At 41.7% G+C, this 17,702-nt stretch overlaps 1 protein-coding gene across 1 annotated transcript in view; it reads right to left on the bottom strand.

Annotated features, from left to right (window-relative positions):
• The window catches only part of SI (sucrase-isomaltase), a 43,237-nt gene extending 25,726 nt beyond the window's left edge, over window positions 1-17,511 (bottom strand). The window contains exons 1-19 of the mRNA XM_017734348.1: window positions 17,275-17,511; window positions 15,797-15,917; window positions 14,439-14,512; window positions 10,198-10,318; window positions 10,009-10,118; window positions 9,192-9,343; window positions 7,691-7,862; window positions 6,281-6,380; window positions 5,542-5,654; window positions 4,884-5,009; window positions 4,291-4,422; window positions 4,011-4,130; window positions 3,305-3,418; window positions 2,995-3,079; window positions 2,279-2,396; window positions 1,736-1,907; window positions 1,032-1,148; window positions 439-593; window positions 78-162 (exon numbers count right to left, since the gene is read on the bottom strand). Coding sequence (XP_017589837.1) covers window positions 78-162; window positions 439-593; window positions 1,032-1,148; window positions 1,736-1,907; window positions 2,279-2,396; window positions 2,995-3,079; window positions 3,305-3,418; window positions 4,011-4,130; window positions 4,291-4,422; window positions 4,884-5,009; window positions 5,542-5,654; window positions 6,281-6,380; window positions 7,691-7,862; window positions 9,192-9,343; window positions 10,009-10,118; window positions 10,198-10,318; window positions 14,439-14,512; window positions 15,797-15,917 — 2,187 coding nt within the window. The 5' untranslated portion in view covers window positions 17,275-17,511. The remainder of the gene's footprint in view (window positions 1-77; window positions 163-438; window positions 594-1,031; window positions 1,149-1,735; window positions 1,908-2,278; window positions 2,397-2,994; window positions 3,080-3,304; window positions 3,419-4,010; window positions 4,131-4,290; window positions 4,423-4,883; window positions 5,010-5,541; window positions 5,655-6,280; window positions 6,381-7,690; window positions 7,863-9,191; window positions 9,344-10,008; window positions 10,119-10,197; window positions 10,319-14,438; window positions 14,513-15,796; window positions 15,918-17,274) is intronic.
• Between the last annotated feature and the right edge of the window lie 191 nt (window positions 17,512-17,702).

Below are 17,702 nucleotides of genomic sequence, written 5' to 3'. Positions count from 1 at the left end.
AGCAATAAATGAAGGGGGGAAACGTGACTCAACATGGCCCATAGTTACAAGATAGATCCCAAAACATCTGAACCTACCGGCTCAAGAACAGGGGAAATCAGCAGCCCAGGGCCCCACAGGAACTGCCTGTCGATGTTCCATGTTATTTCATCTGAGTAGAACCTGGATACAGGTGAAGGAGAGAGCAGAAATTGGCTTTTTTTGTGATTTATATCAGCAGCAATCCCAAGGTTTCAGGGTACTGATTGTCCTCCATCATGAGTACAGAACGTCACACAAAAATCACCCTCCTGATTAAACCAAAATGAGATTTCATGAATTGGGAAGTTGTCTACAGATATCCCGATGTGCATTTTCACAGGATAGAGGTTTAGAAAGTCCCCCAACCATATTAAATGTGTCAGATTTTCTCATTGGTTATAAAAGTCCCAAACTCACTCGTGTAGCAGTGGCCTCACGACCGTGTGCCCTTGGGTGTGAGCTTTGTAGAGCAGCGTGTACAGGTAGGGCAGCAAAGTGTAGCGAATGTTCAGGTAATGCTTGGAGCTGTTCACCAACAAGGAGTTGGCTCCAAATACAGCTGGATCTTGAGACTGGAAACAAATATCCACTATTATTATTTCCAAGTTTTCAAAAACACTTCGCCAAGCGTGTGAAAAGCTGGTTCAGAGAGGCTGGGGTTCGGCAGGGCAGCTCTGTACTGGTGCTGTGACCTGATGTCCTGTCCCCCATCCCTCCTTGTCCACCAGGGTTATTCCAGATTTCATCCTGGCAGTCAGGTTGATGCCAAGGAGCTCCCAGGAGTCAGCCTGGTGGCTCACAGAAACCTCAGTGTTCCTTGGTGGTAGGAACAACCCATGTTCATGAAACTGTTGCCAAATAAGTGTATTCTCAATTAACCCTTACAAAAGCAAACCTCTCATATTTCATAAAGACAGTTCTGTTTTCAAACTCAGTGAGAGTGATGATTAGAAGTGATATTAAAGGAAATGTGTAACACAAAGTAATTTTTAACAGAAAGCACAACTTACTATGGAATCTATAGCATTGTGGTTCCTGGAGAATGGGTAAAATGCTCCCACCTGCATCCATCGTCTGCAAAGTTCCTCTGTGGTGTCGCCACCGAAACCACAAATATCTGCTCCAATCTTTAAAACAAAATTTTAAAAAAAAAACAGAATTCATTGGATGTACAGTGTTCTGCACCTCAAAATCTACAACACATTTGTACCTTTCTCCTTCCAAATCCAGCTATGCTGTCCAAAAAATTAAACTGACACCCTGCTAACACCACCCATCATTCTGCTTCTTCCAAATCTTTACCTTCTTGTTGGGTGATAATATGCACAGAACGGGAAAAAAGCTTCAGAGCCGTTCAAATTTAAACCATAAAAAGGAATTTGGCTGTTTCCCTTCTAAATGGATGTCTCTAATTTGAAATGATAAGAAAACCAGGAAGTGTTTCACATCCCTCACTAGTGTTTAAAAATTACTAAAATAAGAGGTGGATTGGGATATAAAAGAGAATAAGTTTGTTACCCACATTTATGTCACCACAGCCACAAAAATGAAAATAAATGGCCTAAATCAAAAATCGACAATTGAAAAGAAATGTTCAAAGGAGATTCCTAAAAAGGGTTCATTTTGAGGTGACAATGTAAGTGGTTATTTAGAGAGTGCTTGGTCAGATAATCTGTTATCTGTTTTGAAAGGATGGCACAAACTGATGTCCTACATAAGGAATTCCAAAGAGGTTAAACTCCAGCATTCCAGGGATTGCCCATCTCAGGTGATCCCACGTTGCTGCATTATCCCCCAGCCAGTGTCCTGAGTGCTTTCCCGATCCCGCAAAAGTAGACCTCGAAATGAGGAAGCTTCTCTTTCCAGGAAAGACCTCCTCAATGGCTCTGAAAAGTAAATGAGACTGGAATTACACAGAGGAACAGACAACTCAGACATCGATAATTCTGTACAAAGCTTTATACTGATTTGCACTGATTATTCATCCCAGGAATGGGGACCTCTTTGCAGCTGTATTTTAGCAAAGTTCAAGATATTCATTTGAAATAATCTTTTTACACAGCTCTGACAACCAATTTGTGGCTTTTCCTGCCAACTCCAGGCTCTGGATTTTGCCTTGGCTAAATTGGCTCAAGTATAACGCAGTGTTTTCCAGGAATCTCATTCCTTTAGGAGTCAAGTCTCGTGGTACTTTGGAAAATGCAGGTCATGCACTGCTCCAAAACCTTTCTGCAGGATTTTAGGATGCTTTCCTTACTTTTTACTGGATAAGATCATGGAATATCCATAAAGATTGTGGACATCATACTGCTTCCCCCAGTTCTGCACTGCATCCATGCAAATTGTCTTGGAATACAAGAGTCTGTCTAGAATATCTTGAAGAAAGGAATACAAATAGCACTGTTAAGGTACATTTTTATTATTAATATTTCCAATCTTTAATGCTTATGATATCCAAGCCCCTTTTTCCTCTTTATTTTTGCACTCAGGCAGTTTAATTACTCCAGACCCAAAATGCTGCTCTTGGCTGTTGGTTTGGTTCATCTTTGCTCTGTGAAACCCCCACTCCTGAGCTTTGCACCCATGCGAGGAACTGAGAACTGTGCTCTGAATTCCTGAATCACCACCTGACAACACGCTGGCAAAGGTTACTTAAACTACTATTAATACAAACCATGAACTCTGTTTTAGTTCTGCAAATATCTCAAAAACTACTGACAGTGCAAGAGGATCGTTACGTCATCAGACATAATTAATGTAATGACAAATATCCAGTAGTTATTTGGCAAGAGAAAAGAGGCAGTCCTATAAACCACACCTGAAGTAAACAAATACAAGCAGATCAATATTTTCCATCAACAGGAATGTCCAACCCCCACCCATAAGAACTACACTAAAATCACGTTGTATCCTTGAAGGCAGTTAAAATTTTATTTGGTATTTTATTGTTCTGATAAAAGCAGCTGGACTTACGGGGAGTGTAAGGAGGGTAGTTTAACTCATTCTGTGCACAACCACCTTTTGAGCCTTGAACAAAGTTGCACACTTCATTCATATCCTGGGAAGGAAAGATGCAGGATGTAATAAAGTTACCTTAATTCCTTTTTTCTAAAAAAAGTCTTCCATTCTATTCTGTCATCCTTTAAGGAATTATTAGTAGCTATTCTTCAACATCTGCTTTCTGATATCAAAAATACCGTCCAATCCAATAAAAACTTAATGTAATAAACATCTGCTATCATCAATATTTTAAAAATAGAAATGAAAATTGTGAATTACTCACAATCCAGAGCCCATCATAGGGCACAGTGTCATGGAACAATTTGCACTCGTTCACCCACCAGCTCGTGCATTCAGGGTTGGTGAAGTCTGGGAACACAGTTTCCCCTGGCCACACCTGGAATATTCAAAGGGAAACGATTAATACACTTTGAGCAAGAATAAAAAGAGTTTATAGGATCATAGATCTGCTCAGGTTGGACACAGAAAGAGGAGTCTAACTTTGGGTTTTTCAATTCTTTTTCTTGTAAGGAACCATGCACAGCTGAGAAAATTCTCAATAGAAGTTAAGAATATAAATTAAAAGGATAATGTGAGGTCAGGATCTTCAGTAGCTACTGGAAATAAATAGGAGCTGGCTGATGAAATGTCTCTTGAGCCTTCAAATCACACTTTAATGTAAAAAAATTTTAGTGTTAATATAAACAAAATGCAGGGCTAATGTGAACAAATGTGATTTTAATTGCAATTTTAATTCTATTTTTCTTTTAAAAACCTAAAATTTTAAAAAATGTTAATTTGAATGTAAGATTAATGAAAAATACTGTTTTAATGGAAAAAATGGAAAAAAAGTTTAAAAAGTTTGAGAATTCATTCCATCTACAAGAGACCTTACACACTTTTCTGTCACTGGTAGATAGGTCCCCTGAGCTAAATTAAATCCTAACAGGGACAACAGATCAGGTCCCAGTGTGTGGAACCACGATTACCTCCCCAAGCAGTGCTGTTACTCCATCTGATTCATTAATCCAGACTTTTCTCTGCGTTCCCCTGACGTAGCTTCCATAGGAACTTCCATCAACCAGATTTTGGGTGCTAATGGCAGGATCCTAAAGAAATCAGAAAGCAACAAAGAAAAGAAGAAATCAGGATATGCCATCAATTATTACAGGCTATACGTGCAATAATTACATAGAATAAGAATAATAATAAATAAATAACTGTAATGAAAGTGTTTACAAGGGAAAAAATGAGTAATTAAATGCTTACCAATATGATGACATATTTTTGTCCATAGTCATGCAAATAAGCTGCAAATTCAGGGAGATTTTTGAAGTTCACTTTGTCATAAGTAAAATCTTTCCTTTCCTCCATATAATCAATGTCAATGACTTGGGTATCCTGAAAGAGAAGGGAGTTCAGCTTTTCCAGGAGAAGTGTTAGGTAAAGATTTTTATTAGTCCATTTTCTTCCCAAATATTAGCTTAATATCAGGGTATTCTTATTCTGTTGAAGACACCAGGTTCATATCCCCCAAAAATCTAATTTTAAAAGTTAATTGTACTTTGCCTATGACTGTCAATTAAGAACAATATATGGTTCCATACCTGTCCACAGACAATAAAAAAAATGTTCCATGAGAAGAAAAATGGATAGAGTTGGAAAGAATAAAAGACAAATTATTACAGTAAAGTGTTTGAATAAATCTTACTGCAGTTCACCCCTCCCCCATCCCATGCTCTGGTAATGGGTCTAACATCAAAATGTACAAAAACATTTGACACCACACATTTCCTAATCCAAACTGATGGAGAATGAACCGGGGGCAGGATCTCTGTGTCCTTCCCTAATCCCATACTCACATAGGGCAGCCCGATGGCCCTGTTCCTCTCCACAACTTCCTTCACCTCATCCAGGGAGCTGTAACCATAGCGGCTGAGCTGGAATCCCAGGCTCCAGTAGGAGGGCAGTGCTGGCAGTCCCACGAGCTGCGAGGGGACAGCAAAAATCCCACGTGCTGTTGGACACCTTGTGTCAACTCATCCCCTTTCCCTGCATCCACATTCCCCAAATCTGCTCGAATAATGCACACTCAATGCACAGCCCGACTCAAAATACAATATTTTTCCCCATTATTTCTTTATTTTAGGAATTACCAGTGTTTTGGGACAATGCCTGTTCTTTAAAGTGCCACTGGAACCTAAAGACACCCAGTGATATCTTATGATCATAAAATCCAGACAGCCTATAAACACACTCTCTATCCCATAACATAGCCATAGGAACAGGAATTTGTCCTTATGGCAGGAGCAAGGAAACATAAATTATTCTAGAGACCACCTGCAGCTCTAATGATTATGGTGTAAATTACAGATTAATGAATGTTGGAGCTCTTGCGCCTCGAGCATGGTCGCCTCTCCAGCACCCAGAGAAAAAATATTATAAATAAAATATTATAAAATAAATCCCAAGCACTTAAAAAAAGTCTTTTCAATGCATAATCCCAGTAGGTGAAGGTACCTTCAGGTACTCCTGGACTACTTGCTCTGGAGTGTTCCCCAGGAAGATGTAGAAATCCAGGATGCCCCCGATGGTTCTGTAGGTCACAGCTGGAGCAGGCTGCACCACAAACTCTGCCAGACAAGAGTGCACAAAAACAGTTCTGAAGGACAGGAAATTCTAAAATAACTTTGCCGTTTTCTAATTGATAATCAGAGAGTTTACGGAAGTAAAAACCACAAAATGCCTAAGGAACACAAACTTTTAACTGAACAAAGAGGGGGAAATCAGACAACTCTTTATGTGCCCCTATTTCCATTCCTTTACATGCTGTAGAGAAGAGAATCAGAAGAAATCCAACAGTTCAACCTTTTATCTTTTAAGTTTGGGTACAACTTTCCAGCCTCAAGATATGCAGAGCTCTGTAAATATAAATATGCTTATCAGAAGGGACTAAAGGACATTTACTTCCAAGTGTTGTTCACTACAAATTTAACCCTTTCTTCCAGTTCAGACCTGTACAGACTTTGGATCAGTTGCTGACCCTCAGATTTCCATCAAAATCCTCCAGTTAACTGGGAGCTACCCACTGCTTGTACTGTGTATGTGAAATATTATTAAACACAGAGTAATGATGCCTCAGATATTGGGGGTGTTTTTAAGAAGGGACATCTACATCAGCTCAGTTTTGATCACAGTCTCACAGATTTCAAAAGAATTTTAACTGCACTGCTCAGAGCCACAGAGAAAGGTTTCTTACCCATGGCATTGCTGTTCATCAGGAAAACACCAAAGGAGGCTCCAGTGTCATCTTCCAAACACAGGAAGAAAGTCTGGGCTCCATATAAGTTATCCATTGCCTAAAATAATGGAGGGAACAGGCAAGCTGGTTAAAAGCTAACAACAGGATCTGCTCTGGAATATTTGAAAATATATCATGGGTAGAACTTGAAACGTCTCAAAATAGAACAAACTACAAAAATTTAAGTCCTGACACTTCCCTGTTTCATATGTTCTGGTTTTCCTGGCGTTATTCTCCTTTATTTTCCATTAAAACAAGAGTTTCCCCAATAAATAGATAACAGATCTGATGGATCTCCAGGAGAGCTGGCAGATATTGCAGCTCTATTTCTGGAGAATAAATGTGCTCATCAAGGAGAACTTGAGAGGTGCTTCCATCCCCTTTCACCATAGATTAGATTTTACATCTAATCTATATTTCTATTCATCCTGCAAGGCAATAATTTTGATGTCTAATCTAAGGAAATATTGCTGCTTTTTCATTTCCTTGCTAATATTTTTCCTTAATTCCTTTCTGTTGCTATTATTAGCAATAAAACCCCTTAGAGCTGTTAACAATTGTTGCAAGAGTTGTGCTTTTTCTCCTGAAGAAGCAAATTCAGTTCAAATGAACAAGGAGCAGAACATGAGCAATTTGAAACCAGCCTAACTTAGTTCACTGTTACTTTCTCTTAATGAGTCTACATTCAGTGGAGCCATTGCGTTGAGCTATCTTCAAACCTTTTTGAAGGAATCTCAAGGCCATGGATACAAATTCCAGATTATTAATTAACTACATCCAGTCATCTCACCCTCAGGTTTCTGTCAGTACAGTTCCCACTGCTGTGGAACAAAAGTTCTCTCTCAAAGCAGGGAATTACTTTATGAAGCTGATGTAATGGTGAAAGTAATCTTAACAGTTATCAACAAATGGGTGCCATAGAAATTGTTTCATACAGGGACAGCCAGAAAAATTCTAGAAACAAGTAACAGCTGACAGACATATTTTGTCTTGGAAAGAGACACCTGTTAAGGAGAATTTTTCCATAATTTGAGCTTCAAGGATGTTGCTGAATCAGCCTGTGCCATGTGAACTGAACCCTGCACACAGCAATGCATTAAGACATATTGTTATTTATTAGTATGTTATTTATTCTGATTATCACTGGAAGCTGCAGACTCATCTGTTAAGGTTTATCCATTGGTTTTCCACTGCACACCAACACAAAAAATCAGGGAGCATCCATCCGTACCACGGAGCTTTCGGTAACAACATGCAGTGCCTGAAAGATCTTTAGGGAAAACTCAGTGGATACAGGAATGTGTTCACTGCCCGAGAGGTTTGGGTTCCAGAACTGCAAAGAACGAGGGGAAAGAACCCCAAACTTACTGCAGAGGGGGCAGTGTCCCTGCTGAAAATAGGCCAGGTTTTCCAGTTGACATCGTGCCTGTACTGTTTGTGCACGTGCTCCCCCACGCCGTAGATGTTGCTGCTGGGCAGTTTGATGGAGAGCTGCAGGAACTGGTCAGAGTACTGCAGGGGGCCAATGGTTGTGTCAAACCTGGTGAAAAAAAGCAAAAAAAAGGGGAAAAAGAAGAGTTTTACAAAGAATTGTTGCGAGAACTCTTTCTGCTCCTTTTAGCTGGGGCTGGATGGCAGAGTCAAGTCTCCACCCAGATCTTTCAAGTTTTCTTCCAACTGTTGATGGAATCAGAACTCTCCTTCGGGGCCTCAGGTGGAAAAAATGATGATGGAAGGTCGCAGACTTTATCAGAATAATCAGGATTTTGGTAATGAACTGTTGTAACACATTGGTCCCTGCTTGTCCTTTTATAAAGAGGTCTCTCTTTTGTTGGGCTCTTTTAAGGGTGGGGGAAAATCAGTGATCTTGTGCAAACAGATTTATCAGGTATTTACTCTGAGGGGCTGCTCTTATCCCATGGTAGCAACAGCTTCCTTTGAGATCCTCAAACTCAAAGTCCAACATCACTGTCATTTTTTTTTAGAGAACCAAACGCAAACACATTTATGAAATTAAGCAAAGGCCTAAGGAAAATTTTCCAGAGACAATATCCCAGAGAATTGTTTCAACATGGTCCCACAGGTATCTTACCCACCTCCCTGTACCTGTTTCATCAGTCAGGCACTGCTGACTGCCAAGTCCATCCTCTATGCCCTCTATAATTGCAAATCAATCATTACAGAGGATTCCAGGCAAGAAAACAATGCTAAGAAGAGCAAAAAGTAACCCTTAATTAATTAAACTCGAAGCCTTGCTAATCCACATGGCCCAGCCCCGTGACAGGTAATCATTCCTGGGTGATTTAATGAGCACCTTCATCCTGGCACTTCCCCTCTCTGAGGGCACTTGGACACCTGTGGGTCAGTAGGTTTGGTTTATTTATTTAGTTTTAGAATGTAAATGGGATGAGAGAATTCAGTGTTCAAGTTCATTAAATATTTTACACACAGCCTTGCACGATCAGCTGTCCTTGGATATCACAGGTCTAAAGGGCAGCCTGGTTTTGGTGATTCAGGCCCTCAGCACAGGTGAGACAAAAGGTGCAATGAGGACTTTTCCCACGTGGTTTGAAGCATTGGCAAAGAGTCCCTCAGATAATAAAAGTTCCTCCAATTGACAGGACAAAGTAGCTGTGGAGATTTCCCCAGCACTAGGGGAAAGTGATCAGAGAGCCACACCTAAAACCTTTCAGACAGAGCTCACAGACTTTGTTCCCAAAGGCACCCCGAGAGTCCTTGAGGGACATCCACCAGCCAAAAGAAGAGAAGCAGACTCTGTGTCCAAGAGGACACCTCACAGGTGGCATCCCCAGCTTTCACAGAGCCCCAGTGACATCTGTGGCCCCGAGGGAGCCCCACCACGACTTACAGCACTTTGCCATTGCTCGCTCTGGTCACCACGATGCCGAAGGGTTCCTGCTTCAGCTCCACCTTGTAGTTGAGGCCGGTGGCCGCGGACCCCGTGAACGGCCGCACGTGCTCGTGAGGGACCTCGAATCTTTGTGAGTTGGGGTCAGTGATCTGCACATTTTTGCAAAACACAAGTGTTGGGCCTTCACAAATTGATCCCTAATGCAAATCTTTTACAGCATTTACACATAGTTCTCACTCAGGTATTTCCACCCTTACCCCAGTCTCCTCTTTCTTTTATTGTTATTCACTTCCAAGTTTAATTACTCACTTTCAGCCATTTTCCTCAGAATATTTGACTCTGTGTTTCCCTGCCTCACCAGGAGCCCACCACAGCACAAAGTCTCCCACAGAAGGTTTTCAATCCTATAAACCCCTGATACCCCACATCCACGGCACAGAGTCCTGAGCTTTCCAGAGAAAACACAAATCTGGAAAAGCTGATGTTGTGTGTCAAAATGATTGAGAGATGTGACTGGGCCATAAATAAAAAGTAAGTAAATACATTTATCCCCCAAGTCTTCCTGGGATGAGGACAAATGGTAGATAATAGAAAAGCTGAGCTTTACAAAGGTCTCAGTGACTTTTCAAGCAGAATTCCCACTGTGCCAAGTGCCTGTTAACCTGAGGCACTGCAACAGCAGGAAGGACAGCAAAAGGGCTTCAGTGGGAATCATGAGAGTGCTCCAGAGGCATCAATCCTACATTCCTTGCACAGGCAACCTCACATCTTGCAGAGAAAATGGACCTTGAAGCAGAACAGGGCACGCACTGACCTTGAATCGGAAGCGATTGGGTGTCTGATACTCTCCTGTGAGCAGCACCGTGTGGATGTCGTTCCCAAAGAGGGAAGGGGATGGCAGCCTTTTCAACGTGGCCTCAAATCCTTGGGAGACAAGCACAAGGTGTTGTGTGGAATGGGACATCAGGGGGTGGGAACTGGGGGAACCCAGCCCAGAGCTTACCTGCCTGGGTGGATTTCTGGGAGCCCTGCACTTTGTAGCCGTGTTTGGGGGAGAAGAAGCACCAGGGCACACTGGTGTCGCTCTGGGGGCTCCAGCAGCAGCCACGGAGGGAGCAGGTGCTCTGAGCAAGGACAGGAGGGGCACAGATCAGCTGGGCTTACACAAATAAATCCATACTAAACCAGCTAAAGTGCACACGGAGTGCATTTCACCCCAAACACCAGAAACCTTCACAATCTCTGCACTCAGGTCAAGTCCTTCTTTGAAAAACTCTGTAAGTGAACTCAGTGGCACAGAACTCACAAAAGAGGATTTTTTTCTGGATTCAGAGTAAACTTGCTTATTAGATGTACATTCTGAAAACCACAAGATCCACAGGTAAAATGGACACTTCAAAAGAATTATCAAACCATTTGAGCTGTGACAGATGCAGCAGAGTCTGGCCAAAAGTCACACCCTGGAGAGGGGCTGAAATTTATATCTAATAAATATTTATATATACATAATTGAACACTGTGTATAATATCTACATCTTAATGTGATTTTTTTTAGTATCAGAAATACTCCAATCGTTTCTACAAAACCTCGAATTGAGACAAATCAATTTTTTTAAAAAAAATAAGCCTATTGTTTCAAGCCTCTCTCTCAGTGTAGTGGCACCAACCTTTACACTCCCATTCACTAGAAAGCTGAAATTCCCTTGCTTTGCTGTTGGGAATTAACTTGCTCACGTGCTCTGTGTGTGAGGTTTATGTTTGGAGATAAGATTTGGGCAATTTATCACTAAGTTTCTCTCCTTTAAAACCCCATTCATTACTTAGGGCAAAGGGCAGTGGTAGAACAACCACTCTCACTGAGGGTGAAGGGCAATGTCCATCAGTGATCTCAGGTATCCAAATCCAACAGGGACACCTTCAAAACCTCACTTTCCACCTATCCGCTACCAGAAGCTCTTTCTGCCTTCATCTGATTGTGCTCAAATGCTTTTGGTGTTTGTGATAAATATCTAAAATTTTCTGCAGCTTGAAATAGGTGGACACAACCCAAAAGCTTCATTGCTGCTGTCCTTGTTTTGGGGTTAGAGAGCTCAACCTGGTTAATGCAGCTCAAATTATTTTCAGAGGCTCTGAACAGATAAAAGATAAGGCAGCTCCAGCCCAACAATCAGGCAGGTGCTGAAGGAAGCACTGAGGGAGCTCACAAAGCCACCGCCTTGGGGAGTGTCTGCGCATTTATTTGATAGTGGTTTTACAGAGCACAGAAATGGCTCAGAATCACCCAAAATAAACCCCAGATTCACCAAACAGGTAAATGTGTGTCTGTTTGTAATGGATTTATCCCATCAGAAAAACATTTGCTGTCATTTCCATCAGGTTCCGAGTGACAAACGGTTGGAGGAGAGATGTAGGGATGCATTTTCCCTCCTTTGATACACAAAGCGATGTAAGCCCTTTGTAACGCTGGGAAAAACCCAGGCTCACTTCCCACCTTCCCAGATGCCACCAGGAGAACTCCCTATTTCCCCTTTAAAAACTATTGCAAAGGAGAGGAAGCACCAAGCCCTCCAAGGCTGCAGAGATCACAGCTTCATTCCCTGACTTCATTTCCTTCATATATAGGGGAATATCCTAAATATACAAGAACAGTTACTACCTCCATCCTCTTATCCCTCCCTAGACCAGTGATCATCCCATAAAAAGCAGAATAACTTGAACTGATTTTCCTAGAACCTGGCAGTTCAAGCATCCACATTCCCAGCTTCCTAAGCACCTTTTTCTTTTCCCCAGCCATTTCTCATGAATAGTTCTCGGCCATTTTCAGCAGCTACTTCACAGTCCAGTGATACTTTTCCAGCTGGATCTTATCCAGGCAGATTTCTATTTTGGTGGCCTATTGAGCTTTCTGCACAAGGAAGTAGACACAGGAGTTCAGGATTGGTTAGGCCTGGCACAGCGAAAGGAGCAGAGTTCACCAGAGACACTGGGGAGCCTGTTGTAAAAGCAATCATCTGCTATAAATAAAGATGTGATCCCAGCCTGTGAGCTGTAAAAGCAGCACAATAGGAAAGCCAACACCCAGGAAAGCCAAAGCTTAATTGGGAACAACCCTAGATACAAGGAAACCGTTTCCACTGGGGCACAGCATGAACTGAGCACCAAGGACTCAAAGAGCTTGGCCACGTGCTGAACTAAAATGTGCTGTTCTGTGCATCCACACAGCCCTCTACCAGCAGGGTAGTTTGGGAAGAAAAGCACAAAACCCAAAATCAAACCAACAATGCCCCTTTCCATGAGCTGGCAGAGGTGTCAGCCTGGCCTGCATGAGCTCTGCTCAGAGGAATTCATGTTTTACTGGTGTGTTCTGCCTGTCTGATCAGACCTCCCGGCAATGTTCCACAGCAGTGAACAGTTACTAAATACCTTCCTTCTTTCAGCATCTCTATCTTCACCAACCATATGATCAGATAGGAAGAAAAGAAGAAAGAAAATAAACAGCTGTTTTTCTTTCTCTTAATTTTTTCCTCCCTTCCTCTTCTTTTTTTCTTTCTTTCCTCCTGGTTTTTTTTTTTTTTTTCCCCCTTTCATTTTCTTTCTTCTATTTTCTGCAATCCTACTCATTTTCTGGCTCCATCCTGGACATCTTCAGTGACTCAGGAAATCAAGGCAGACACTAAACATTCCAGATCAGCTTAGGTGAATCCTAATTTTCCGTGCTGCTCTTTATTCTGAAAACCATTAACACAAACCACTGGAGAAGAGTGATGCAGGTACCTGTGGTTTCACAGGTTGCTGCGTTTGTGTGGCCTGACACACCCAAATCACTTCCAGGAAAAATGTACGCAGGAGTGAAGGGAACCACTGAGATGGGACCCTGCACCTCACAGCACAGAGTAAAGGTGATATTTATCTCTAATCCTGTGAAATCTGCTGCCTGGTCTTCACTAATATTCAGGAATCATTTCTTTTACCCCAAATTCCAGATCTGGCACCCTCAGTGTTGCAATCTGCACCTACTCTTCTGCTGGGAGCTATGATTTGATTGTTTTCAATTCCTTCCTGCCTCCAGCCTTGCAGCTGCAAGCAGAGCACCCCGGGTTCCCTCCCTGCTTGAGGGGTGCAGCACGTAACACAGGGTGACTGCTTCAAAGGCAGTAATTACAGATTTAAATGATCTGCATGGCTTCTCCTGCAGTGCTGTGCCTGTTCCTGGGGCAGGGAAGGAACCTGAGGAGTCGAGGAACAGGCTGTGATTTGAACTTTTCCTAACCTGTCCCCTGTAGGACTTTATTGAACTACAAATCATAACAGAACCCGTGGCATGAGAGGCTTTAACAACGGCCAGCTCTGGAATTAGATGGGAAGTCCCTCAGAGGTTCAGACAGCTGGTGAACAATTTTTATACCTCTGTGAATGACAGAAGTAACCCACACTGGTTTTTTTCTCCTTAGCTGCCTGTCCCCAAATCAAAGAAGGATGTCAGGCATCCACCAGAAAACAAGAAAATCCATAATAAAGATGAATAATAATAATAATAATTAAAATAATAATAGTGTTTCCAGGCTAACTATTACAGAAAGGTTCTCAAAGTGGAAGCACTGAAAAGTAAAGAGCATCATAAAATCATGGAATGGTTTGGGTTGGAAGGGACCTCAGAGCTCATCTCATTCTACCCCTGCCACGGGCAGGGAACCTTCCACCATCCCAGGCTGCTCCAAGCCTCATCCAGCCTCAGGTGATGCTTTTCACCGGGAATTTTATCTCAGAGATTCTTCAGCCAAAAGGTCTTTTCCATACTCTGCTCTCTCAGACACCCCAACCAGGGGAGGAAGACACTGGGATCCAAACTGGGTCCGAAAGGAAACTCTGACCACGTCTTGTACATTCTAAAATTGCACATCTCAGTAAAGCCCATCATTTCTGCATTATTATAAATGCCAGTTTTTGACCATCACACCAAATGAAACTGTTCAGAAAAAGTTGTTAAAAACCAAGAGTGACTTTTTTAACTGCTTGATGTCTGACCAATTTTGTTGCCACCTCTCCCCAAATCAGACCCTCTGTCCATGGGCTGAAGTGGTGGTAGAGGAGTTGAACTCCCCTGCAGATGTTGGGGAAATCACAGATTTTAAAAATATAAGAAAATACCTGATCTAGTAGAGACAAATTACATTTTCATAAACACACAAGGAGGTTTTATGGGATGAAACCTGTTTTCTATTATTTTCCAGAATGTTTCCAGACCTGTGTTGCCAATTGATCCGGGATGCAGTCGATTCTCTCTGCTACTGGTATCTCCTGACATTGTGGGTAAAAGTCTGTCAAGGAAATAAAGGAATGAGTTATTACCAGCATCCCTAAACTGCAGGAATAACTTGATTCCCTCTGAACTCAGCACGTGCTTCTGCTGGCTGCCTCTCACCAGCTGGAACCCCTGAAACAACATGGGTTCATATCACAATAAACCATTGCTTCTGTGACTTACTCTTACCTTTGGAACATGGTGCACAACTATCTCAAACGTGACACCTTCACCTCAAAGCTTTTGAGCATGTGGGTGATATTGATAACTTTATTTCATTAGTCCACTTTTCAGTGACTCCTGTGGGCCAACAGGCTCTGCTTTATGTGAAAATATGTGCAAAACTATAAATTGGAAGAACTTTATTTTCTTACACTCCTTCCCCAGAGCCACAGTTTCCCACAGGAGCTGTGGGAGCATCAGGGAAAAGCACCTCAAAGCTCCATTAAGATGCTCCTTTAGATTTCAGGTTTGTGGGACTGAATTTAGCATGGGCAGCTTTAGCTGATTAAAGGGAGCACTGAAGGTTACTTTATGTATTTGGGAACATTGTTTATGTCTGGAACACGGACTGTGAAGTGCAGGGATGTGCCCTGGGCTCAGATGGACACGCTCCCCCACATTTGCCTCTTTGCATCATCTGCACTTGTGCTTTTTGCTCAGGGAAACTCCTGCTCATGACAGAAACAGGAAAAAATCTGCAGATCTTGGTCTGGATGGGCAGTGTTACTAAAACACCGAGGTGTTTGCTTTGTATAAGCAGTAATTTTTATTTTTCTGCCATTTTCACCTCCAAGCTTTTTTGCTTCAGTCCCTGTGTGTGAATGGAATTACTCACACAAAACAGAGCTGGAAGTAAAACAGGTGCTCTGCATCACATCCCTGGAACACAAGGGGTTTCTGATGTATCAATTAGCAAGAAACACTGTTGGATTTTAGGATTGTAATGTATGTTCCACACAATTTGGCTGCTCTCACAAAAAGAAGGGATCAGAGAAACTGTTTTTTCTCTGTCACCTTGTTTTATACTCAAAAGAAAAATTGAAATTATCTGAGCTCTATGTTCCTAAAGAAAGTCCAGTCACGGGAGGGAGAGATAAAAGCTTTTTCATGACATTAAATCCTGAGTCACACCATTTATTACATTCATGGCTGGTGACTTTGATTGTATCATCCATAGGAAGTTCTGGCCATGATTCACCTTTGGCTAAAGATAAGCACAGAACAGAGACCCTGAGTCAGAGCTGAGCAGATCCTACTCAGGGTTTTTGATCCTCCAGCAGCCGTAGGAAGCACTTACCTGGAGATTTCACTCCGGATTGCCCCGTGGCCAGCAACCCAATGAGGACACAGAGGATCACTACCACCACGGAGAAGAGGATGATCAGGGTGAGCTCCAGCCCACTGAACTTCTTGCCCATCTAGAAATCCAGAAAAACCACCATTGGTAAAAGCAAAACACAAGGAACAGCTATAAATTACATTTCCAATTTATTAAATTAGCAACAATTGTAAATTATTCAGGTTTTAAGCCAGGCCACCTAATCCTGAGGCTTAAATAAAATGCTTCTTAAAGACCGTGTGCAATAAATCTCCAGTCCAGGATAATTCACCCAGTGCAGATTATGAAATTATTACACTGAGAAATGTATTTTGCTTCCTGTAAATCACTTAAACAGAACAATTTACTCCTGAGATTAACCATGGAGTTTCCTATAGGTTACTAAAATTCCTGAAACAGAAAAGAAATTAAATCTTCTTCCCCTTTTTTTTCCTTTTCTTTCATTTTCCCTTAGATCAATCACAAGTCTGTTCTTTCTTACAAGGGAGGAACGTGATTTGTTAAAAATATACCTGAGAAAAGCTCAAATAAACTCTGGGGGCGTGTCCAGGACACGCGGGGAAGGCAAGACAGAGGCACATTGGTCATTTGTACAGTGGGAGAACAGATTGTGTACAAGCTCATGGCACAGTGGTTGCTGCTGAAATCACAACTGAAATATGGGAAATAAGTCACTGGAGTCAGTGCCTTAAAAAGCTGTGGAAAACACGAGGTTTTTCCCAAATTCCTTCTGTATTTTTTTGGTGAGTAAATTGTGCTGAGCCAAGGGGGATGTGCTGGCTAAAAGAACAACTCAGAACCATCACCACTGAACTGTGCACCAGCAATCAAACTGATTAAAACTAATTAAAACTAATCTCAGCAGCCATGTCAATACACACACTGGCAGCTCTCACTGCATTTAACTTGTGGTTAAGAGCACTTAACCTCATAAAACAATCTCAAATACAAAGAAATTGGTGCTGTTTAGTTGAGAAAGTGTGGGAGCACACGTGCATTACACTGGCACATCAGAACACTTTTATATGTTTTAGTGATAACCCACAGGAGTGAAAAATACTTCAGAATAAACTATTTTGTGTGTGAAATAACAGTTTAAGCCACTGTATGCTCTTGGTGCCATTTTTAACCCATCAGCCTCCCTCTATCCAAGCCAAAAACCCCCTCTTGCTGTGTTGCCCCAGATGTTATCATACTAAAAGTTAAAAAAACCTAACGGTCATTTATCTGAAAAGTTGATTTCATTCCAATTCTTGTCATGAAAGCCTCCTATCTCATTGAATTTCAGTTCTTTCTTCACATAGTCTCCCTCCAAACCCTAAAGCATTGGAAATAAGTATTTATAATTTATAAATTTAAGTTCTGTTGTATGATGAGCACTCCCCAGCAAGGCAAAGATCTCCAGAACCTTGGAAGCAATAAAACAAATGCCATACCTTAAAGTTTCTGTGGTTCCTTCATCTGCTGCTCCTCACTGTGAAGTCCAGCATCAACCCAGGGGTTTTATGAGCTGCTGTTATCAGTTCTCAGCTGTGTTTGCAAAGCCCTGGGCCAATGGCAGGCACAGCCAGAATTACAGGCAGATTGCAGACACTCTTTGGACTGAACACTGGGATTATTGCAGCCTGGGAATGGCTGGTTAATTAATAATATTTTGTTTAATATGAAGCATCAGATTCTGCAAAGGAGAGATAAACATCCATAAAATGCCAGTCAGCTCATCCAGTTGCATGACTAGGTTTTTTTTTTAATCTCTTCTTTTTCTGTATCTTTGGTACTTTAACCTTCATGGAACTCTCAGATTCTTTGTCTATTATTTCTGCTTTAATCACCACAGGAAGTCATTAAACTTTCCCAAATGAGG

Source organism: Corvus brachyrhynchos, unplaced genomic scaffold (genome assembly GCF_000691975.1).
Source record: "Corvus brachyrhynchos isolate BGI_N302 unplaced genomic scaffold, ASM69197v1 scaffold544, whole genome shotgun sequence".
In the NCBI taxonomy this organism is placed as follows: domain Eukaryota; kingdom Metazoa; phylum Chordata; class Aves; order Passeriformes; family Corvidae; genus Corvus; species Corvus brachyrhynchos.
Note: the sequence above shows the minus strand (reverse complement) of the source record. Positions and strands in the feature narration are given on the sequence as shown.